Source organism: Salvia splendens, chromosome 4 (genome assembly GCF_004379255.2).
Source record: "Salvia splendens isolate huo1 chromosome 4, SspV2, whole genome shotgun sequence".
Taxonomy (NCBI): domain Eukaryota; kingdom Viridiplantae; phylum Streptophyta; class Magnoliopsida; order Lamiales; family Lamiaceae; genus Salvia; species Salvia splendens.
The window spans coordinates 18772049-18795336 of NC_056035.1; the positions used below are offsets into that span (position 1 = coordinate 18772049).

Below are 23288 nucleotides of genomic sequence, written 5' to 3' on the forward strand. Positions count from 1 at the left end.
AGGTCTTAGAATGTTGTATATTTAACTCGACTGGATTCACAAATTATGTAGAACACTTAACCAAAACACTCCCTTTTCAATAACTACTCAAACTTCCAATTTTATTGTGAGGATATGACCATTTTTATAGTGTTCTCAGTTTTTGACTAAGCATGAAAGCTGATTCATATTTGTAACTGAGGACATAGTGTACCTGTTTCTCTAGTAATCTATGGTTCAATATTGATTACCTTTTAAGTATTGTTAAAAATTTTCCTCTTCAATCCGGCTGCCTTATTTCAAGGAAGCAGTGCTACTTCCGATCATGCTGGCAATGCTACTTCCCAAAGTGGGCAAGTAGGCCAGATGTGAACTTCCAGTTCAGGTGCTACAATTCATGGGAGTAACCATCCTGCATATCCAGCAGAGGGGCATAATAAGCCGAAGCATATGCAATCCACAACAACTGGAGCTGTGCCTAAGAATGTTCTAGCTGGAAATACGACAAACATGAATCCCAACATATCGACGCTTCAAAATCAAGCCAAGCAGCCATCATCAACCAGTGAAAAGCAGAAAACTACTGTTTCTCCATCTATGACTCATGTAAAGAAAAAACAATCAAATATGCAACGAAAATCCCTGTTCTCCATCCATTATGTTTTTATTACTGTTTCTATCATCTATCTTGATCTGTTTGATGATTAAAATGTAATTTCTGGGTCAGTTCCTAGTAACTATAGAACAGCTGAGGTGTTTTGCCTGCATTTGATACTCATCCTGCTTTAATAATACATTTTGTTCAGGACGACGGAGGGTAAGGGAGTCATTTCATTTGAGAAGATAAGGGCATATTTGTCATCACAGTCCTTAATATAATTTTCCAATATAATGATTAATGCCTACCAAATGATGTATTAACTCACAAAACATTTCTGCCAAACACCAGTATGATTAGCTATTTAAAATACTGGAAAAAGCCATTATCTGGGAACTTGTTAAAACATCAGCAATACTACCAATCGCACCCTAAAAGTGTACATAACAATAGTAGTTCTTTTTTTTATTGAATTATTTAAAATTTGTGTTCAATAAGTGAAAATCTTATGAATTGTTCATAGCACAGGTGATATACTAGTCAAATAGGAAAAAAGGAGTTGGTAGAGAGAGAGAGAGAGAGAGTAGGCTCGGCTCAAATAACGCGCGTTTTGAAACAAATAGGTGTTAACTTCATACCTAACCAATCGCCAACTGCAATGAAACAATTCTAATTTCTTTTAGGTTACAATCTTTTATGCATAACCTAATCTACAAAACGTATACAATATGATAAAGACCTAAACAATTTATCTTCTCCAATCCAATCGGGATCGGGATTTGAAAACCAATGCTCAAAAAGAAAGGGAGTGGCTCTATGATGAATCAAGGGAAGCGGATTTGAAAATTTAGGTGAGATAATATTATGTAGTATACCACAACAGTTACTACTAAGTTAAGACAGACTATATTCCACTTTCAATAAAAAAATATACTTCCATCCTTCTTCTTCTTCTTCTACCCGTTTGCCTTTCCTTGTGTGCAGATTTTATCCTACGTATACACAACAAAGCACCCAGGAAACTAGACTAGAGGCAGTGAAGATTTTAATACACAAGGGAAGGGAAGGGAAGGGAAGGGAAAGAAGACTGCTACTTCATAGCAGCTCAATGCCAATAAGCATTCATTCATTACCCCTGCGAGAGATGATAAACCGGTTACGTTGCGCAGTCCATGTCCACCTTCCGCCTTCTCACCAACAGGTTTATTTATTTGACAACCGCCGCTTGTATCTTTTCAGAACAGATGCCAAATTTTCTTTGCCTTTAGGAAAGGCAACATCGCATGCTGCAGTGCCTGTTCGCCCCTTGCGGCAAGATATAGCCTGTTCAACATCTTTGACTATCTCTAAAAGCATTGCTGCAGTTGTGAATTTTCCCCTGCCTGATTTTGAAGGAGGGGGCAAGCCGCCATTTGAAACAGACGGGCTTGACTTTTGCTGGTATTTGTCGGGAAGCTGAAAGCAGAAGCACGGAGCCATCGGTGAACGAGGCTTTGAAAAAGCTAGATCGATAATCCCCTGTGGAAAAGAACATACACTTAGGATCAAAACCACTGACATGAAGAAAAAACTTTATGAAACTGATCGGATATTATAACTAGTGCTCTACACTATCCATCAGTAAAGCTGACACCAAAGAATGTCCTTAAATGTCAATAAAATTAAGCAGTATTACTCATTGTTGCCAGTTTATAACAGTGTGCAAAATTAATGTTTTACCTGAAGACGATTTAGTACATAGGTGTATTTCCCCCAAAGTTCAGGCCTGCTTTCCACGAGGGAAAGTTCAAGAATCCTATGGATGCACCAAACCCCAAAGCTTAGAGTCAGATCTACTCGCCAAACACATCCATCACCACAATTTGGAACTGACATAAACTTTGACAGGTCTGCTTCATCAATTCTTCTGTCTACACTCCTAGTTTCAGCTTCATAGAGAATTCTCTCCCTTGCAGCTACTCGATCAATAAGGTCCTCATCAGCTCCGTCATTTTGTCTGAACAACCAGTCAGATCCTTCCAACTTCAGAAGTCTCATGATGCAACTTCTGAAAGACTGCAGAAGCTTTGCTTCCATTCCACTAAGTGATGCAGCCTCTGGTATTTTTGAGGGTGATTTATTAGCCACACCAAATTGCTCATATGGCTGCTTAGACCACAAAGAACCAGCACCCGAACCAGAATTCAGTTGCAACGAAAAAGCATCTCTACAAACCTTTGGAGGAGAAATTTCATTAAATCCTAAAGCAGGGCTAACCCATGAAGCACTTGAACTCATCTGATCTCGAGCTGGGCGACTAACAGACTGCACATAGCCCATTGAATTCTCCCGTTGAGAGCTTTTATTAGAGGAAGCTCGTTGAGGGACATAAAGTCCTGATATATCTGGCAAGCTGTAAAATTTCTTCGCATTGGGTGAGTTATTATTGTAATCCACGGGTTCAGGAGAGCTTATGTCCTGAAATGGTCCCTCAGATTTTAATGAACTGATTCGAGACACAGAAACAGGAACATTGTGAAAGCCTGGTGGCTTGCTCAACCCATTTTGTGGCTTCTGCCCTGATGGTCGACTATACGAATCCATAGAGTTCGATTTAACTGAGGGTACTGAGGTTTGTTTTAATGACTCCAACTGGCTTTTTTGATAATCAGAACCTTTTTCTTTAGCAATTCGACCCAGATATGATGCCATATTATACCCATGAATAGTGGCCGGCTGTTGATCAAGACCATCTGATAATGATGGGATATGCACACTGTGATAGCGCCTCTCACTATTGTCAAGGGTACTGCTGGAAGTTCTGACATATGCATCTATTAGATGCATTCGATTAGACAACATTGGTGACCCCTGGTGAACCCCAAGAGGTGATGCAATATTACTTTGTCCAGTATGTTGCATCGAGGAACTGTAAAAGCTAGGAGTTCTTACAAGATCAGGTCCTCTGCCACCAGGAGAAGGGATATATCTAGCAGAATCATTACTGAAGCTTTCCAGTTTAACTGAAGTCAACAAAGATTTTGAGTCTCCCTTAGAATCAACCCCCAACAAAACATCCAATTTCTTAGCCTTGGCCTCATGCGTAACTTGTCCATGGAAATCAAACAGCTGTCCCCAGAACTCATCAAGAATAGCAGTTAACTGGCGCCTTGCAGCACGGCCTAACCCTGCTATTCTTGACAGACTTTCGGCACCACTTCCTACATCATCATTTTTGCCACCAATACTTCTGAAAGATCCTGAACCATCAGAAGAGAAGGATAGGCCACTCTCAGAAACATCTTTGATTGACTCCTGAGGCCTCCATTGATCTGCTTCGTAGTCCTTCTCATTCAGGACATCTCCCTCAACTTTCAACGTCTTCTCCACCATATCTTTTGATTCTGTGCTCAATTCAACATCAATCAACGATCCACTTTTGTCAATCACACCAGATCCAGGAGAGGCAGTTTCTGAAATGGTTGCTGGAGCCTCAGGATTACCTGGAGCAGGCTTTGAAAATGTAACATCAGATGTATTCTCCTGAATTGTAGTTAAATCGTTATTGACTTCAGAATCCAAAAGCGTTTCAGGCAAATTCAAATCTGAAATTGGAGGCCGGAAGTTCTGATGGCTCCCAGATAATCTCTCAGATGATAAAGCAACTTCCTGCTTTTCCACACACTTTTCCCATCCATGTTGGACTTCACTAACTTCAGTTGGGCCTCTCTCTACAGATGGATCAATCATAGCAACTTTACTATCCCACTCCATTGCCTGTGTATCTACACCAGAACTTGCAGATTTCAATGGGGTAATCGCCAGCCAAAGTGTCAAACACAAGGAGCCAAGAGCAAATTTCAGAAGAATGGTATATGAAACAGGCACACTACTTCCAATGTTCCACCTTAAACTCACTACCCAATCACTGCTTCCAAATAAAAGTTCAATGACAAACACAATCTTCAAACCCAGCAGGCAAATGAAGGAGACTAGAGTAAATAATTCCACCATAGGAGAAATTTTGTAGATTCCCATAATCGATCTGGAGGAAGCCACTCGAAATAAAGGGATGACAGAAGATGGAAGAAGAAGAGCAACCACAACCTGTGTACAGATCAGGAGTTGAAATATACCTTCAGCTCCTGAAATCCAAACACAAAAAAGTGCTGGAATTATGGCAATTGTTCTGATAATGGCTCGGTGAAGCCAATCAGGAATCTCCAATCTGAAGAAATCAGGGGTAGTTACTTGTCTTCCAAGACACCAAGATACAGCTACAAGTTGATTGGAGATGAACATGATGAATATTAAAGCAACTGAAGCCAACGTACTTCGAAATCCCTGCATCATCAACAAGAAAATTTTGAGACTATCTAAAATACACCAGAACAGCAACAATGCAGTAAATTGATGAATGGGACAACTTGGTGACTCGTACTACCAACCTGATCAAGTAATGATAATGCATCCTGTGAAGTGAGTGAAATTATTCCACTACTATAAAACACATTCGCAGCCAAGTTCACTAGCATGGAGTTCACCAGGAAAATGCCACTAAAGATGCATAAAGTGGCAAACAGCTGGTCATAGCATAATGCCTCTTTAGAAACATCAATTTGCCCCTCACCCTGCAAACAGAACTTGAGCAGCATAGTTTCACAAAATCAGTAAAAAAAACTACCAGGAGTTGAAAAAGCATTACATGAGAGAGCTCCAATAGACTCAAAGCATGTATCTGGAAATTACAACAGTAAAAGCTACCATATGAGAGACAAAATTTTGGACCTGTACAATAGAAGAATGGAGGTATAGGTTGTGGGGCATGATATTTGCTCCAACGATGCTCATGAGTGTGTATACATTTTCTCCAGTCAGCTTATTAAGAATCCCACCTGTGGAGAGTGAGCTTTCTGATTGACTTACTAAAACTCCTGAGCCATAAGATGCTAATACAAAGCATGCCAAACATATGGATAAGATCTTTGCCTTGGGATTTCCCTGTAAAATATTTGCATGGTAAGTAACACATATTGCAAGAATCCAATCGACAAATTGTAGCACAATGAAGCATATAAACTTACAAGGAAGCTGGCAAGCAATGGGAACAGGATGGCATCAAAGCCCGTCAAGAAAACACAATTAAATAGGTCGATTCCAAGGACAGCGTTGAGGCCATAAGCAGAGCCCAGGATCTAGCAGAAGAAACATTTGTACAATTAGAAAGAGACAATGTCGAATAAAAAATACCATCATGAGAAAAAAAATACCATGGTGAGATCTAACACAATCATTGAGATCTCAGCTTGAATCCCTAACAGTATGCATGTCAAATCATCGTATTCATCTCTGCAAATCTACGATATCATCAACAACCACAGTAAGTTCACATTATTTTATGGGGTTTATAAAGCATAAGATTTCATATAAAATATACAGAGAAGCACTAGAGAAGAGGACGAACAATGATATCTATGATTTGAGGATTTTTAATGCGGACACAAAAGGCAATCCTAGCTACATAATCGACAAACTATTCTAGGTTGGCAACTAGACATAGGGAAAGTGATAAACTTTCAGGCAAGTAGAGCTATCATAATGATAATTATTTTCTTTTAAAAATTATTTTGCAGGATGGTTTTCCTCAATGTTGAAACAGACAATTTTGAAAAGCTAGCTAGTTACATCAGTTGGATAACCTAGTAAAATTTACAAAATGTTTGAGAATATTCAAGTAGATAACTTTAAAGCCAAGCAGTCAATCTCCTTGATATTATTATGATGCTTGCAAGAGATCAAATTTGAATACTATACACCCTAAATGACTTTGCTTTTAGTCCATATTCTCAGATTTTAGCTATAATGAAAAATAATGTTACGGATAAACTTTCCACCTCATGAGAACAAAATGCTGAAAGTAAATAAACTACCTGTGCAAGATTCTTTCCGGTGGCAATTGCTACACGTGCAGACAGGTACTGACATAAAATAGCGGCACAGTTTACAATAAAAACCAGTAAGGACAAATCAAAACCAATCCGGGCACCCCCTTCTATAGATGCTGCCCATTTCCCAGGGTCTACATAGCTGATAGCAATCCAAAGCACTGGTCCAACAGCAGCAAGTACCCGCCCTCTAGAACTTGGCTGATAATCAGTTATCAGCTTCTCATACTCCATTATTTCTCTTTCCTTTTTTATTATTCAGAAATAAAAGATGAACTGCATTATCCACAAGAGTTTCAAGCAGTGGCAAAGTAGGTCAAAACCAAGCTTGACTTTCACCTTGAGATGAGCAGGCTGTGAAGTTAATCAGGAAATCCTTTGAGCACTTGAAAATAAATGGACAATATAACTTCATCAGCATAAAGGCATTTCAGTTCACAACTTAGCATGTGTGACGTTGCACCCAGTTTCACGGTTGTTTGGTTAGTAAATGCTGATTAAGAAAAACCTTGACACGACCAGATCTCCAACTAAAACCATCTTCATGCCGACACTCAGTTCAGTCCATATCACAGAGCTGGCCTAAGCTATCAGAATTCTCCCGCCATCACGCATCACGGGATCACTTCTGATTGAGACAAACTCTGCTCAGCTGTACCAGATTGTTTATCGAGTAATATCTACAGCCCAATTAGACATGAAACGCTGAAACTTCGACAAGCTGCACTTTGCAGCTCCTAGTACCCTAAATAACAAAAATCTATAAAGAGATATACATGTGATATACTGATATACAATGTGGGAACAATCTCTTTAGCATTTTTAACATGTTCAGGTGATATAAACAAGAAAAATACTTACAGATACAATAATGTCCAACTTCAACATTTGATATCATACACGGAACAAATAGCAAACATAAAAAACCAACAGACTTAGTGAAATAGCCAAAGCTGTCATATGGATGTCAGTACTCGCATCCAAATTCACTGCTGACCTTCAAATCTTAATCTCATGATGCTATAAGATCACTCACCAAATGAAACAGTGAACTCATTCAGAAAAATCTGGACGCAATCCATAAGCCACCATTAAGAATGTTCATGGAAAACCTCCCAACTAAAGCAAATATCAAAGTAGTCATCTCTATCAAAAAGTCAAATCTAAAATTCTAAGCCGCGCCATTAATGGAAAACAAAATCCAGAAAAGGAAATCAACATCTTAACCAAAGATGATGAAGCAAAACGACTAAATTCAACAATCGAAACAGCGGCACACTCAAAACCTAACAGATCTCCCACTTGACAACTAATAGCACTCGAAAATCGCATAGAAAACATCAAAGCCCCAAAACAGATCTAATTTAACGAACAAAAAACCTAGAACAGGTTGCATTCAGTCAAAGCTCACAAACAATCATGCAGATAATTCAGTGCAACAGTAATGGATCTGGACCTGATTAGCAACAAAATAAGCTCCAAATCTGTACGCATACTGAAGAAAGCGGTGAGCACGGACATTACATGCAATCAACCACTGTAGTTATCAAAGATATTGGAGCAAGGCGAGCACTGATATATAGGGTTTATTATCTCTGCTTACTTTAATTACCGTAATCCCTTAATGATTTACCTTTATGCGGCTTGCTTTGGTCGTGCGTGCTCAGAGTTTAGATCAGGGACTTTGAAGAAAGCCAGTCGTATTTATTGGAATATTTACTGAATTGAACAACAAGACTATACATACACAGGTACAGATATAGAAAGAGGGAAGAAGATAGAGATAAAGAGAGATTGAGTTGAGCTGGGAGAGAATAGATAGAGAAGGAAAAGATCATTTATTTTATAAATTAATTGCGTACATGTATGTGTGTGCAACGCCTTGGTGTTGGGGCGAGATGAAATAAATATCTTTGGTAAAAAAAGAGAATAGTGACTGCGAAGAAAAGTTTATTACTCGCATTTCAATGAAGTAATAAAATAATTACGACTTAGAAAATTTGTAGAGGGATCACTGAATTCTAACTTGTAAATTTTTATTTTATTTTATCGGTTATGATTTTGGTTTTGATTTTATTTTATCTATTACTCTTGCTTTGGATTTTTATTCATCACTTCAATTTTCTTGAGGGTTATGGAGCCGCGACGAAGAAGTGGAGGGGTGTGGGGCGGGTGGGTTGCGGGTGGATGGAGATGGGTAGGCGACGGAAATGGCTCCATGGGTGGAGAGGCGTGTCGGTCGCTCGTTGCGGTGTGGTGTGCTGATGACGTGCGTTTGGCGCATGGAGCGGCGCCGCAACGTTGAGTTGTCAAGTGGGTCGGACTGGGCTGGGCTTTATTTGATTTTTTTTCATTTATGTTGATCAAAGAGATTCTAAAAAGAAAAGTAAGAGAGAGAATAATATAACTCTTATCTACCTTATTATGTCACTTACTTTACTTTATCTTCATTTTAACTATTTATTATCATTTTTTCAAAACGAGTGCAGAAAATGAAATGACTCAACTACCGCATAACGGAAAGGGTATTATTAATGGTTAATTACATTAAAAAATATTAATTATATAAGGTGTGCCTCTGATGGGCCCGTCTTGGGCTGGGCCTGGGCCACAGATGTCTCCGAGGCCCCATCATCGGAAACTCCCAAAAGTATCGAGTGTTCTAGGATCGGGTAATCGGAATGTATAACGCTCAACGACCGTGTGAGTACAAAATGCTCCGGAAGCACTGGGGTCGGGTTCTGAGGTAGGGCGGTCTCTACGCCAATGCCCAAAAGATATGGCGGAGTGGGCATAGTGAGTTGGTCCTCGTCACTAAGTCGAACGACATCTTCTTCACGGATGGGAAGAAGGTCTTCTAGTACTATAAGGTCTTGAAGCTTCTCCACAATAGCCCAGAATTCAGTGGTGGGGCATATGCTAGAAGTGGTGCGCCGAAGAGAATCAAAGTCTCTACTAGCGGAAACTACTCTACGAGCGATGGAGCTCCACTCATCGACCTGAACATGACATGCCTGACAAGGAGTGCAACATGTCAACTCCCAGCACTCAGAGTTGTCTGATGAGGACTAAAGCGGCAAAGACAAAAGCGCGAAGGGGAGGGAAAATTTTGTAGGGGGATTGAATATCAAAAGCTCAAATCCACGACTTGAGCTCCAAATAGTGGAATTTATGTCTTCTAGCAAGTTTTTATTCCAAATGGTAGGCTAAACTTTAGATTGTTCTTAGTGAGTTTAAGTTAATATTGAATTATTTGTATTTTTTTGTCTCTATTTATGTACTAATTGTGGTAGAGTTAGCTTACGTAATAAAATCCGGTAATGACCCTAATTTCGACGTCTCTTTGACTCAGGATAGAGAGTAAACTTATATAGAGAGTCTTGAGATTAAAACCAATAGGAATTGATCTAGGATGGACCTTTGGTGTCGAATGTGTTTCGAAGCCTATCCCAAGTCTACTAAGCGTCTTGTAGGGGTGAGAGACGTGAGTCCAGTCTAGGGGACATGATCAGCGAACTCTAGGTGTTCCATTTCACGATCGGTGATCAGTTGCATGTGAGTGTAAAACGACACGATCCCAAAAGCAACAAATTAAGTTTACAAGATATGATTCATTGGAACAAATAACCCGAAAAGGCTAATAACAATCTTTCCACTTGTTCGTGTTTTCCTGTCATTATTCATTTACTTATTGCATTTTGTACTTTTTCATTTTCAAAAATAAAACCAAACGAATATACTCGCTTTCTAGCTAGAAACACTTATTTTTAGCAACCTTTCCCCCCTCGTGGGATCTATACTTCTTATACTATACTTCGTCGCCATTTGCTTGCAGTTGAAGTGATTATAGAGGAACTAAACTTGTTTTAAGGGCATAATTTTATTACTTCCTCTATTCCACTCTAAGTTCTTTTGAGATGTCCTATTATAAATAACACATTTCTTAAAAAGAAAACATCATTCTCTACTTGTTCTCTCCATTGTACTTTATTTTCTCCATTTAGCTCACAAAACAACACTATATAAAATTTTTTGCTGAATAAGAAATGCTCCATTTAGAATGAAACAAGGGGAGTATTAATTAGTAATTCATAAAATTCACAACACCCACTCAAATTTTATAGTGAGAAAATGTTTAGCTTTAAATGTGATGGATGGAATATATAAAGATGAACCATCACTTAAAATAAATGTTTTCATGCTAGGAGTTTTCTAGATCCTTGGATTGGTTTTCTAAGATTAAAAAGAAAAGAAAATCAGAAATAAAAAAAATTATTACTTAATATAAATTTATCCCAACCTCTAATAAATTTAATTTTATCATGAAATTCAAAATTTATCTATTGTCTCAAATTTATCTAATGTAATAGCTTTTTTTTTCAAATTTTAGAATTTATCAATTAATTATATCTTAATTTCTGTAACTTGCATCTATTTTATCACAAAAAAATCATTATTGAATCGCAACATGCGTGTCAAAATAAGACCTATTAGTATAAAACTAGTTGAATATAAGGATACTAATATTTATATTAATTTTCAAATTTTATAAATAATTTACATTTAATAAAATTTATACAATCTGAAAACATAGAGATAAAATTTATAATTTTGAAAATTTAGATTAATGGAAAGTGAAGTCAAAATTGTGTCATATATATTATTATTTTTTTGATTGAAATAATAATAATAATAATAATAATAATAATAATAATAATAATAATAATAATAATAATAATAATAATAATCTAATAAACAAAGTCAGTTGAAGCGAAAACCTGCCGGCGTCTTTAAACCCTAAACTTGACAATGGATGCAAAACCCTCCTAATTCCCTCTCTCTCTCTCTAACCCAACCTCTCTCCATTGATTCACCAAGGCCATCGCAAAATGGCGCCTCTAGCTGCTTCCAAGCAGATCCATTTGAACCCCAATCTCGTCAGACTCTCTTCCCCATTTTCCTTCAAATCCGCCTTCTTCTGCTCCTCCGCGCCGCTCAACGAAGAAACCCCCATCCCAAATGAGGCGAATCCTATCCCAAATGAACAACCCCCCATCTCCGCAGATCCAATTTCATCAGCAGAAGCGATGGCGCCGGCATCGCCTTTCCGAGAACTCAGGCGGCCTAAGAACCCGGAAAAAATTGAGGATACTATTTGCAGAATGATGGATAATCGACCCTGGACGACCCGCCTCCAGAACTCAATCCGGCAGCTGGTGCCGAGCTTCGACCACGAACTCGTCTACAATGTGTTGCACGGCGCCAAAAACTCGGGCCACGCGCTCCAGTTTTTCAGGTGGGTCGAGAGATCGAATCTTATTCAGCACGATCGGGAGAGCCATCTCAAGATGATTGAAATTCTCGGGAGGTCTTCGAAGCTCAATCACGCGAGGTGCATTCTGCTGGATATGCCGAAAAAGGGTTTGGAATGGGATGAGGATTTGTGGGTTGTGATGATCGATAGCTATGGGGTGGCGGGTATAGTTCAGGAGAGTGTGAAGTTGTTTCAGAAAATGGAGGAATTAGGAGTGGTTCGGACTATTAAGAGTTATGACGTGCTGTTTAAAGTGATTATGCGTAGGGGGAGGTATATGATGGCGAAGAGGTATTACAATAAGATGTTGAGTGAGGGGATTGAGCCAACTAGGCATACCTTCAATGTTTTGATTTGGGGATTTTTTCTTTCGGGGAAGGTGGAGACTGCGAATAGGTTCTTTGAGGATATGAAGGCGCGGGAGATTACGCCGGATGTGGTCACGTATAACACAATGATTAATGGGTATAATCGAGTTGGGAAAACGGAGGAGGCAGAGGCGTATTTTGTGGAGATGAAAGGTAGGAACATTGAGCCTACTGTGATTACGTATACGACTTTGATCAAAGGGTATGTTGCGGTGGAGAGAGTGGATGATGCATTGGGGTTGGTGGAGGAGATGAGGGGATATGGAATTAAGCCAAATGCTGTGACCTATTCAACCTTGTTTCCGGGCCTGTGTGATGCAGAGAAGATGTCTGAGGCTCGGGCTGTGTTGAGGGAGATGGTGGAGAAGCACATTCCACCTAAGGATAACTCGATTTTCATGAAACTGATGCTTGGCCAGTGCAAGTCGGGTGATTTGGATGCTGCAGTTGATGTGTTGAAGGCGATGATTAAGCTGAGTATTCCAACGGAAGCAGGGCATTACGGTGTTCTGATTGAAAATTGCTGCAAGGCTGGTCAATATGATAGAGGTGTGAAGTTGCTGGACAAGCTCATTGAGAAGGATATCATATTAAGGCCTCAGAGTACTTTGCATATGGAACCGAGTGCTTACAATCCGATGGTTGAGTATCTTTGCAGCAATGGCCAAACTGCCAAGGCTGAAGCCCTTGTGCGGCAGTTGATGAAATTGGGTGTCCAGGATCCCGTGGCCCTCAATGCCCTTATCTGTGGGCATTCAAAAGAAGGGACACCTGATTCTGCATTTGAGCTACTCAAGATCATGCTTAGGCAGAAGGTTGCTTCGGAGAAAAGTGCTTTTGATTCGCTTGTAGAAAGTTACTTGGCAAAGAAGGATCCTGGAGAGGCGAAGGCCGTGCTGGATAGCATGATCGAGAATGGTCATTGTCCGGATTCCTCGCTGTATCGGTCGTTGATGGACGCCTTGTTTGAAGATGGACGGGTGCAGACTGCTAGCAGGGTGATGAAGACGATGCTGGAGAAGGGGGTGACTGATCATAAAGATTTGATTTTTAAGATATTGGAAGCTTTGCTCATGAGGGGGCACGTTGAGGAAGCCCTCGGGCGAATCGAGCTGCTGATGCAGAGTGGCATCGCACCTGACTTTGACAGCCTGTTATCCCTTCTGTGCGAGAAGGGGAAAACGATTGCTGCTTTGAAGTTGTTGGATTATGGTATGGATAGGGACTACAGCATTGATGTATCGAGCTGCGAGAAGGTTCTCGACACTCTCCTTGCTGCTGGGAAGACTCTCAATGCGTATTCAATACTATGCAAGATCATGGAGAAGGGAGGGGTTACTGATTGGAGCAGCTGCAAAGACTTGATCAAGAATCTGAATGAAGGGGGTCACACAAAGCAAGCGGATATTCTGTCGAGGATGATTGTGGGGAAGGAGAAGCCAGCTCGTAGCAAGAAAGGAGATAAGAAAGCAGCCATGGCTTGAAAATTCATAACTTATTAGTTTTGCAGTCATCTCGAGGTGAGAATTTGATTCCTCCATCTTTTTATGTGACTTAGTTCTAAGGTTTCTTGTGTTTTGAACTATTTTGCAGCATAGAAAGTCTTTTTATCAGTTAATAATGCAGTTTTCATCCAGAGTTGAGGTTCACTGTTTCAATCTGATTTGGATGATTGTAGTAGATCTGGATGTATGTCTGTACAAACTTGGATAAGGGTTTTTGTTTGATCTGATTTGTCAGTATTTCTTGGTTACATGATGTTTATCACTATATTTCTTGATTCTCTTGTGGGATTTAGTTCTTGCACATGAGATGTGAAGGAAGATTTTCCTTCTAACCCAACCTTTTCCAATAGTAGTAAATTCTATTGGAATGATTTGGTATTGTATCAAGTAGTGCAGTTTGTTGTCATTGTGTGGTGTATTTTCTTAGATACACTCATTTGGATTGATACTAGAAAATGCAATAATGATTATACGCTTGTTGAGGCTTGTACAAGACAGCAATTTCTGATGGCAAGTGCAAACTATGTGAAGTAGATTCTGGATGCAAATTGGCGTCAGTTTTGGATGAAGGAAAGTACTATACGTTTTCTTTGGCACCCACTAAGACACCAACGACCGGCTGCTGCAGAAGACGGAAATGAGAAGGCCAAATAGATGAAGAAGATTTGATTTTTTTTATTCCCTCCATCCCAACTAAGTTGAGGTGTATTTTTTTTTGGGATGTCCCAACTTTCGACAAAAACAAAACATTCAATCCCTTTTACTTTATTTCGTCATCTACTTTACTCTCTCTTTACTTTTCCTACTTTATTTCTCTCCTATTTTTCAATACAATTTCTTAATCTCTGTGTTTAAAAGTTTTGTCTCAACTTAGTTGGGACAGAGGGAGTCCTTTGGAAAACTATTTAAATCCAAACTACATCGATATACAAAGGAATAGTGGCCCCTTCAAATTTGAATCATAAACTTTGACTAAATTTCGGTATTTTTTCTAAATTTTAAAATTGGTCTAAAATACAACAAATTTTATATTTTGTTTGTTATTTTTCATGACAAGTCAATCATCACATCTGAACTAAATCAAAGTAGTTTTGAGTTGTCTTTTTTTTATTAGCCTACTTGGCAAAATATCATAAATATTTCACTATTTCCAACGTAGTACAAGTTTATGTTTTTTCAATGAAATATCTTATCTGGATTGCAATGGGAAATACTCTTCCCGTCGCATAATAATAGTCACATTTTGTCATTTTGGTCCGTCCCACAATAAGAGTCACATTTTACTTTTACCATAAATGTAGGTCTCACATTCCACTGACTTACTTCACCCATATTTTATTATACCATAAAACTAATACTGGAGTTCATATTCACTAACTTTTTCGACTCACTATTCTTTATATTTCTTAAAATTCGTGCCCACACCAAATATGACTCATATTATGGGACAGATAGAGATGGAGTAACAAAGAGAATATAAGAGCATCCACTATAGGTGAAAGGGGGCGACGAGGGGCGATCTATAGTGGCTGGAATGTCCGCCCTGGGGCGGACGAGATATCGGCGGATAGGGGGCGAGGACGGGGCGGTGGGGGATAGGCGCGCCGATCTATAGTGGGGCGACGGCCGGCGCGCCTTAGCCCCCTCGAATTTAATTTAATTTTTTTTCAAAAATTTCTCCTATAAATACCACTCCTCCACCATCCATTTTCACCATTTTCACACACTCTCCTTTCATTCACTATCTACACTTTCACTCTCTAAAAATGCACGGTGGAGACGACGAATCATCTGGCTCGCACGAATCAGGATATGGCGACAACCCTTCCCAGCCGTCGGGATATGGCGGCTATCCTTCTCAGCCGTCGGGATATGGCGGCTATCCTTCTCAACCGTCGGGATATGGCGGCTCTCCGTCCCAGCCATGGAGTTAGAATCAGTCTCCCCCGCCGTGGGCATCGAGTCCAACTCCTCCACCATCTCAGCCGTGGAGGTCTTCGAGTCCAACGCCCCAACCTTTGCAGAGGAATCTGAGCCGCTCGGCGTTTGGAGATTACAGACCCAACCTCGATTCCCTTCACCATCCGCGTCCGGAGACCCCTTCCCAATCCAGCGGTTCTCCTTTCACTCAGACAGATCAAGACGCACTGGATACGATGTTCAATCTGCTTAGTTCCGGCGTACCGGATACGCCCGTTGCGACGAGAGGTGGGGGTCCGGTGGCGGTGGCGGATCGGGCAATGTCAGCGGCGCCGGCGGCTCGGGCAGCGGCGCCGGGTCCGCGACTGGCGGAGCTTCCAGCGGCTCAGTTCCAGCCGGACGGCAAAAGGCCACGCACTACACCAAAGAGGAGTCCGTTGCTGTGGCGAGGGCGTGGGATGCCGCCACATCCGACCCCATAGTGGGCACCGATCAGAACACTCTGAGCTTTTGGAAGCGCTCGTATCGGCGTTCAACTAGCTCAAACCTCCCGGTGCCACCCGGCGGTTCGCGGGCATATACCAGAACAATCTGCTCCATGCAGAGAGTGGCCGAAGCGAGGCTGACGTTAAATCACTTTCGACCAGCCAATACAACGCGCTGGGCTATCCCAAGTTCACTCATTGGGATTTGTGATGAGTATTTAGTTCTCGAGGACTGCCCGAAGTTCAAGGCCATCTGTGCGCAAGAGCAGGCTCCGGCGCCGAAGCGGACAAGACACAACATTGCCGGGAAGTACAGCAGCGGCAGCGGCTCGTAATCGTTCGACCCGAACGAAGAGCAAGCCGAAGAGCCATCCACTACACACTCTAGGCGCGCCCGCCTCCGGGACAACGTTCATCTATCCGACGCACTACAGAAGCTGGCGGTTCCTCCCGCCAATCGTCGGCAGCGTCTGGATCGCGCGCCCCGTAGCCCGCGCCTTTACCGCCGTCAAGAGCAAGCGAGGTCTTGAGGGATAACGTATATGTGCAGCTGTCGCACGAATTGCATGAAGTGTGCAGCAAATACGAGCCCGCAACCGACCCGTACATCAAGAATACATATTCCGACCTCATACGTCGGCTCCAGCGCCGTCTACGCTTGGCTGATGATGGTCCTGAGGCAGCGGCGGCCGGCGGCAGCGAGGGAGACGGAGAAGGAGACGGAGAAGAGGAGGAGGCATTTGACTCCGCCACCGATTAGACGATGGCGGCGTTTTTTATTTGTATTTTTTTTGGACGTTCGTTGTATAATTTTACCTTCGTCAATACAACGAATATTCGGTTTCAATTACTTCGTTTTATAATTATTTCAATTCAGCTGATTTAAAAACGAAATGAAAAAATTAAAATGAAAATTGGTTATAATATTTCGGAGCTATTGGAAGTGTCCGCCTATAGTGGCGGAAACAAAAAATTGGGGCTATGAACAAAAAATTGGGGCTGTGGACAAAAAAAGGGGGCGGGGCTATTGGGGAAGGCCGCCTATAGTGGATGCTCTAATATTTGTAATAATTTAGACCAATTTAAAAGTTTGTAAGAAATATCACAATTTGACCAAAGTTTATCATTTTAGGGACCAATATATTTTTCATTTTAAAAAAGAAATGAAAAATTAAAGTTGATATAATTATTGGAAAATTAAAATTTTATAAAAAAAAATTAGAAAATATAAAAAAATGAACTTTTATTTTAATAAAAATTTTAACAAAATCGAGCAAGTACTCCGAAGCCCCTGTCCAATTCTAGAGGATAAACGGTAAAAAACACCAGAACCTTATCTAGAGCCAAATACTCTGTTTTAAACTGTAGATATTTTTCGAAACTTTATTACAAAAATTAAAATATCTAATAGGAGTATTAATAAGTTAGAAACAAAATTAAATTCTAGCAAGTTGCAAGCCTAGTTGAAGTAAATCAGGAGAGTATTTAGATTAGAGAGGGGCGGCAAGTTGCATCTGGATTGATAAATAAAGCAAAGCGAGGGTGTTTGCAGTTGTTAAGAAGAGAAGCACAAACCTTATCTCTACACTACACACTAGCAATGGCCGCTTCTACCCATTTCTTATCCTTAACCCCACGCACCCTCTCCCTCCACCTACACCAGCACCAGCACCACTCCTCCGCCCCTTCCCTCTTCACGCCCTCTTCCATCACAACCCTCCCCAAACTCCTCCTCGCCGTCACCAGCCGCGCTTCCGTTTTCGCCCGGAACGTGGCTCTCTCCGAGGAGGGAGCCCCCTACTTGGGTGAGGCTGAGACTGAGGCGGAGGACACTCCGGATTTGAAGCTCTTTGTCGGGAATTTGCCCTTCAGCGTTGACAGTGCTGCGCTTGCCGACTTGTTTCAGCAAGCTGGAGGTGTGGAGGAGGTTGAGGTCAGTTTCTTTCATTTTCTTTTTCTTTTTTTGTTAATTATCACATCCAATAATTCTAATTTTACCTCAATCACTTATTTATACTTTTTCAAATCTAAATTAGACACTAATCCTACAATATTTTGTAATAAATTTCAAATTTTTTGCTTCAATAAAGATAGTATATATGCCAAAGATAGGATTTTTACTGCAAAAATCAATGTGGGTTTTAGCGTAGAGGAGGTTCTTTACTCGAAGTCTTCAGATTTCGGACTCAAATTCCAAACTTGTTATGTTTTGTATTTTAGTTATAGTATCAAGAGAATAATGAAGCTATTGTAATTTGTTAACTTGAGTTGGGAGGTTTTTCAGGTTATCTATGACAAGGCTACGGGAAGAAGTCGGGGTTTTGCCTTCGTGGTGATGTCTTCGGTTGAGGAAGCTGAAGCTGCAGTTGAACAATTCAATGGATACGTAAGTTTTATGGCCGCTTCTACATTCGGTTGTTCACGTTGTTTGGTTGTTGGTTTATTCTCATTATCTCTTGCTCGTGTACATACGAAGCCTTGGTTTTCATCGTTCTTTATGATTCTCCTTCAGGAAGTTGAGGGCAGAGCTTTGCGTGTAAACTCTGGACCACCACCACCTAAAAGGGAAAGCCCCTTTGGAGGATCTAGGGGACGGGAACGATCAAGCTATGGAAACTCCTCATTCGGAGGTCCCAGGGGGGGCCGTGAACGATTTGGTAATACCAACAAGATTTATGTGGGCAACCTTTCATGGGATGTGGACAACCTTGCTCTTGAGTCTGTGTTTAGCGAGCACGGAAATGTTCAGGAGGCAAGGGTGGTTTATGATAGAGATAGTGGTAGGTCCAGGGGTTTCGGGTTTGTTACCTACAGCTCGGCCGAAGAGGTCAACAGAGCTGTTGAGTCATTGGATGGCACAGTAAGTATCCTAGTCTTTCTTGAATAGAGTTTTTGTGCATTTCCTACTATAGTTGACATATCCTCAAAATTTGTTCTTGGCAGGAGCTGGAGGGTCGACCTATTCGAGTTAGTCCTGCTGAAGACCGTCGTTAAAATTTAAAACATAAACAGTTTTGATCCCGCGAACTATCGATCATGGTATTACTTCTTACCTAATCTTGCATTTTTAACCATGTCATGTTTAGATGTGCCACCAAATCTTTGCATAATAGCTTAAGTCATTTGTGTAGCAGAGTGTCGCACATGCTGTTTCCTGAAGTTGATATGAAGTGGAACTACACACTCGGGTTGCAACCACGTATTCAGCTTCTGCATTTGTTGCAACTAGTGTCTAGAAATGTATGTTCATCGCCTGCGTGATTCAGAATATGTAATCCACTAGTTATTTTGTTTTAACAATGAGCGCTTGTTGGCACTTGGCATTTGCGTTGGAATGAATTGTAATCTCATTTGTTTAGCTTTCTTGTTCTATTATGTTATTCAACTCCAACTCCTAATCGTTATTTACCTTCGAGATGAAGTTTATTAAACCTTTGAAAACGTCAAGTGATTCGACAAACAAGCTGTCCCTTTTGTGCTTTCACTTTGGTTTAGATCGAAACAAAGATGAGGCCTCAATTACTCAAAGCACAAACGGCTGTATACTATTACCGCGTTCTCTCTTTGGTTTAGATCGAAACGAAATCTCTCAATATTAACGCTAATCGTTGGCACAGTAACCGAATCAGAGGCTCTGTAGATGGTAATAATGCTATGTTGAGATTCAGTGAGGAAAGGAATTGCAGGAATGATAGCATTTACTTGGTGGCTGCTAATTAAAACATATGATTCCTTGTCTTGTTTTTCTATGTAAAATTACACAACTCAGATATTCTGGCTCTTGGTCTGTATTATAAGAGATGGTCAACTGAAATGCCAATGATTCGATACAAGAGAATCAACAACAATTTGTCATGTTTTGAATCTTTCTTGAATGCTTGATTTTGTTTTACTTGTTATACTCTCCTTCATTATATATGTATGCTCTAGATGCTATATCTATATGTTGAGATTAGATTTGGAAGCTGTCAGTGAAACTTAAACGAGAGCGTACTTGATTCTTACTTCGCTTCAACAATCATGGGCAGCTCGAGCATGAAATCTCTAAGGTATTCCAAATCTTGTTTTAGTGTGCGGTATGATCTGTTTCAAAAGATGAATATTGTTTAGATTTCAGGACGACATTGAAACCGGTCCCAGCAAGTACAATGGTGAGATGCATTGCAGCAAGAAGAAACTTTCGAGAGTATTCTCCGAGGACTACCAAATAGTGCAGAAGATATTTGATCCACGAGGGACTTTTCTAAGCGCGTGGAACAAATATTTCTTAATCTCATGTCTCATTTCCCTGTTTGTGGACCCTCTCTTCTTCTACTTGCCCAATGTCGAGGAAGAAGCCTGCATGCAAGCATCCATCCCCCTCGAGATAGCCCTCACACTCACTCGTTGCATCCTCGATGCATCTTATGTCATTCACATTTTTGTCCGGTTTAGAACGGCCTACACTGCCCCTTCCTCTCGCATATTTGGGAGGGGAGAGCTGGTTATCGACCCCTCAAAGATTGCCTCAAGATATCTTCGTAAAGACTTTTGGTTTGATTTACTCGCCGCTCTGCCTCTTCCACAGGTAGTAATATTTGATTAATTCTCCTAAAAAAATCTTTTTTGTTGGGTGATAACATATTGGTGTTCCTAGTTGTTGATATGGGTTGTGATCCCATGCCTGAGAGGCTCAAATGTGATCGGTGCAAAACATGGGCTCCGCGTGACAATCATAGTTCAATTTGTGTTGAGGCTATATCTTGTTTTCCCGCTGTCGTCTAAGATCATCACGACTGCTGGTGTGGTGGTGGAAGCAGCGTGGGCGGGTGCAGCTTTCAATCTCATGCTCTTTATGCTGGCAAGCCATGTAAGTTTTATACTACTCCACTAGCTTGGAGAAGAAGAGAGTGTTGAATATAGAGTTTGATGATTGTTGGATTTATTGCAGGTGATTGGTTCCCTTTGGTACCTGTTGTCGATCGAGAGGCAAGAAATGTGTTGGAAGAGCGTCTGCGATGCTCAGCCCAAGTGTCACTACTTGTATTTCGACTGCAAAACAGCCGGTGATCCCGAGAGAAGATGGTGGTTTGCATCCAGCAATATTACTGTAATGTGCGGCACAGGCACCCAATTTTATGATTTCGGGATCTATGGCGACGCGCTGCTTCATCGAGTTGCCAAGTCGAGCTTCCCTAACAAATACTCCTACAGTTTTTGGTGGGGACTAAGAAATCTAAGGTATGCTCTCCTATTTCATTCATCAATCAATGAAACCTCAAACTTATCCTTGTGTATTTGCCAGCTCTCTTGGACAGAATCTACTCACAACTAGTTATATAGGAGAGATAAATTTTGCCATAGCCATTGCCATTCTTGGACTGGTGCTCTTTGCATTGCTCATAGGCAATATGCAAGTAAGTTGATTCACTTGTATTAATCTTATTGTATGATCACTAAGTACTTATTGAACAACAGGCATACCTCCAATCTTCAACCGCGCGGTTGGAAGAGTGGAGGGTTAGACGGATCGACACTGAGAAATGGATGCATCATAGACAGCTCCCGCACGAGATGAAGCAGAGGGTGCGCAGTTATGACCTGTATAGATGGGTTACGACCCGAGGTGTCGATGAGGAAGCTATTCTCAAAGGCCTGCCTCCTGATCTCCGCCGTGACATCAAACACCACCTCTGCCTCGACCTTGTTCGCAGAGTCAGTTTTCCCTTCCTATCTACTTTATTAAGTGGTATCGTTTTCTGTCCTGCTTTATTTGGTAACGAATGAACAGGTTGCGCTGTTCGAGGAGGTGGACGAGCTGAGCCTGGACGCGATATGCGAGAGGCTCAAGCCTATCCTGTGCACCCCAGGGACGTGCCTGGTCCGGGAGGGGGACCCGGTGGTGGAAATGCTCTTCATCCTCCGCGGGCGCCTTGACTCCTACACGACCAACGGGGGCAGGACCGGTTTTTTCAACTCGTGCCAATTAGGATCGGGAGAGTTTTGCGGGGAGGAGCTGCTGAGCTGGGGCCTTTGCAGGCAGCCGAACGTCCTCCTCCCAACGTCGACGCGGACGGTGAGGGCAATGACAGAGGTGGAGGCGTTCGCGCTGGGGGCGGACGACGTGAAGTTCGTGACGTCTCAGTTCAGGAAGCTGCACAACAAGCAGTTGAAGCATAAGTTTAGGTTCCACTCGCAGCAGTGGAGGACGTGGGGCGCGTGCTTCATCCAGGCGGCCTGGTTTAGGTATAAGAGGAGGAAGGGGGCCGAGGCGCTCAAGGCCAGGGAGAGCTCGTTGCAGCCCGAATTGGCGGTTTATGCTTCATCCGTTCGGAGCTTGAGGAACGCCTCGCAGATGGAGATCATTACTGCTTTGATGGACAAGCCTGCTGACCCTGATTTTTCCAACGATGATGCTCAATCACAAACTTAGTACTAAAAATTACATGTAAATGTCCATGTTCAAACTCAAAATGGTTAGGGAAGATTGTGTCACATTAGTATTCACATATCAAATGAAAATTGCAATGAATCAGACTATTCACATGCTAGATTGAGCCATATTTCCTCTATCAACTAATTAACATTAGAAATGGAAATAACTATTGAATTAGAAATGGCAAAATTTAATGGACATTGTTGTGATATTCCACCATACATTCATAAATATTCTGCAATTTTATTTTTCATACCAAAGGCAAATTGAACATGAAGTCATAAACACTACATACTATGCAAGATAATGAGATAGAGTTTGGTAGCAGTGATATTTTAGAAGTTGTATAATGTTAATTTGACCATTCAGAGAGTGGATCTTTATTGGTTACTTGATTGATTAACGAGGTTAGAATGAGTGTTAAGTAAGTCCCCACCCACAAATTCCACTCATTAACTTTATCAGTGGTTGTTTCTTTTCTTTTTTTTTAAGTGATAATTATATTTGTTATTGATCAAATTCAAACTTCTAAGTACTATATTGATCTTAGTCATTTTATCAATAACTTTCGACTTGAAACACATAATTTTTCCTGCCATCTTATGCTTTATATATATATATTCTCTTTTTTGGTCAGTTTGAAGATGTTATGATAATTTATTTTTGTTTTTTTGCGTGATGATGTTGTGATAATTTGTGTTAAAATAAGGAAAGGTCTGTATCATTTTTAGAAAACGGTTCCTTAACTATTTATGTTTTTAGAAATTGGGTCCTTATTTT

General features: G+C 41.0%; 3 protein-coding genes and 1 pseudogene across 8 annotated transcripts; 3 read left to right on the forward strand and 1 right to left on the reverse strand.

Moving 5' to 3' along the window:
• Positions 1-1415: 1415 nt before the first annotated feature.
• LOC121799009 lies at positions 1416-8360 on the reverse strand (annotated as a pseudogene).
• A 2935-nt stretch (positions 8361-11295) lies between these two features.
• On the forward strand, positions 11296-14456 carry LOC121799010 (pentatricopeptide repeat-containing protein At2g37230-like). Of its 4 annotated transcripts, none has more exons than XM_042198313.1 (2): positions 11296-13703; positions 14141-14456. In XM_042198313.1, the coding sequence occupies exon 1, from the start codon at positions 11391-11393 to the stop codon at positions 13665-13667; it is 2277 nt and encodes a 758-aa protein (XP_042054247.1). In that variant the 5' UTR covers positions 11296-11390; the 3' UTR covers positions 13668-13703; positions 14141-14456. The 4 variants fall into 4 exon arrangements, with proteins under 4 accessions (XP_042054247.1, XP_042054249.1, XP_042054248.1 ...); XM_042198315.1 differs by having other exon boundaries at positions 14183-14456; XM_042198314.1 differs by having other exon boundaries at positions 14187-14456.
• A 3139-nt stretch (positions 14457-17595) lies between these two features.
• Positions 17596-19451, forward strand: LOC121801283 (29 kDa ribonucleoprotein B, chloroplastic-like). 3 transcript variants are annotated; one of them, XM_042200745.1, is made up of 5 exons: positions 17596-18026; positions 18378-18479; positions 18606-18953; positions 19037-19132; positions 19207-19451. In XM_042200745.1, exons 1-4 carry the CDS (start codon positions 17694-17696, stop codon positions 19085-19087), a joined length of 834 nt encoding a protein of 277 aa, XP_042056679.1. In that variant the 5' UTR covers positions 17596-17693; the 3' UTR covers positions 19088-19132; positions 19207-19451. The 3 variants fall into 3 exon arrangements, with proteins under 3 accessions (XP_042056679.1, XP_042056678.1, XP_042056677.1); XM_042200744.1 differs by having other exon boundaries at positions 19225-19451; XM_042200743.1 differs by having other exon boundaries at positions 19228-19451.
• A 638-nt stretch (positions 19452-20089) lies between these two features.
• Positions 20090-22602, forward strand: LOC121799351 (protein CNGC15b-like). The gene is made up of 6 exons (XM_042198693.1): positions 20090-20660; positions 20730-20942; positions 21024-21313; positions 21378-21489; positions 21551-21787; positions 21864-22602. Exons 1-6 carry the CDS (start codon positions 20250-20252, stop codon positions 22503-22505), a joined length of 1905 nt encoding a protein of 634 aa, XP_042054627.1. The 5' UTR covers positions 20090-20249; the 3' UTR covers positions 22506-22602.
• The last annotated feature ends 686 nt before the right edge of the window (positions 22603-23288 follow it).

Coding starts and splice junctions, on each gene's coding strand:
- LOC121801283 (XM_042200745.1), top strand. CDS start 17,694: ATGGCCGCTTCTACCCATTTCTTATCCTTAACCCCACGCACCCTCTCC. Junction 18,480..18,605: donor TTGAACAATTCAATGGATAC/GTAAGTTTTATG, acceptor ATTCTCCTTCAG/GAAGTTGAGGGCAGAGCTTT. Junction 18,954..19,036: donor TTGAGTCATTGGATGGCACA/GTAAGTATCCTA, acceptor TGTTCTTGGCAG/GAGCTGGAGGGTCGACCTAT.
- LOC121799010 (XM_042198313.1), top strand. CDS start 11,391: ATGGCGCCTCTAGCTGCTTCCAAGCAGATCCATTTGAACCCCAATCTC.
- LOC121799351 (XM_042198693.1), top strand. CDS start 20,250: ATGCATTGCAGCAAGAAGAAACTTTCGAGAGTATTCTCCGAGGACTAC. Junction 20,661..20,729: donor CCGCTCTGCCTCTTCCACAG/GTAGTAATATTT, acceptor TGGTGTTCCTAG/TTGTTGATATGGGTTGTGAT. Junction 21,788..21,863: donor GCCTCGACCTTGTTCGCAGA/GTCAGTTTTCCC, acceptor ACGAATGAACAG/GTTGCGCTGTTCGAGGAGGT.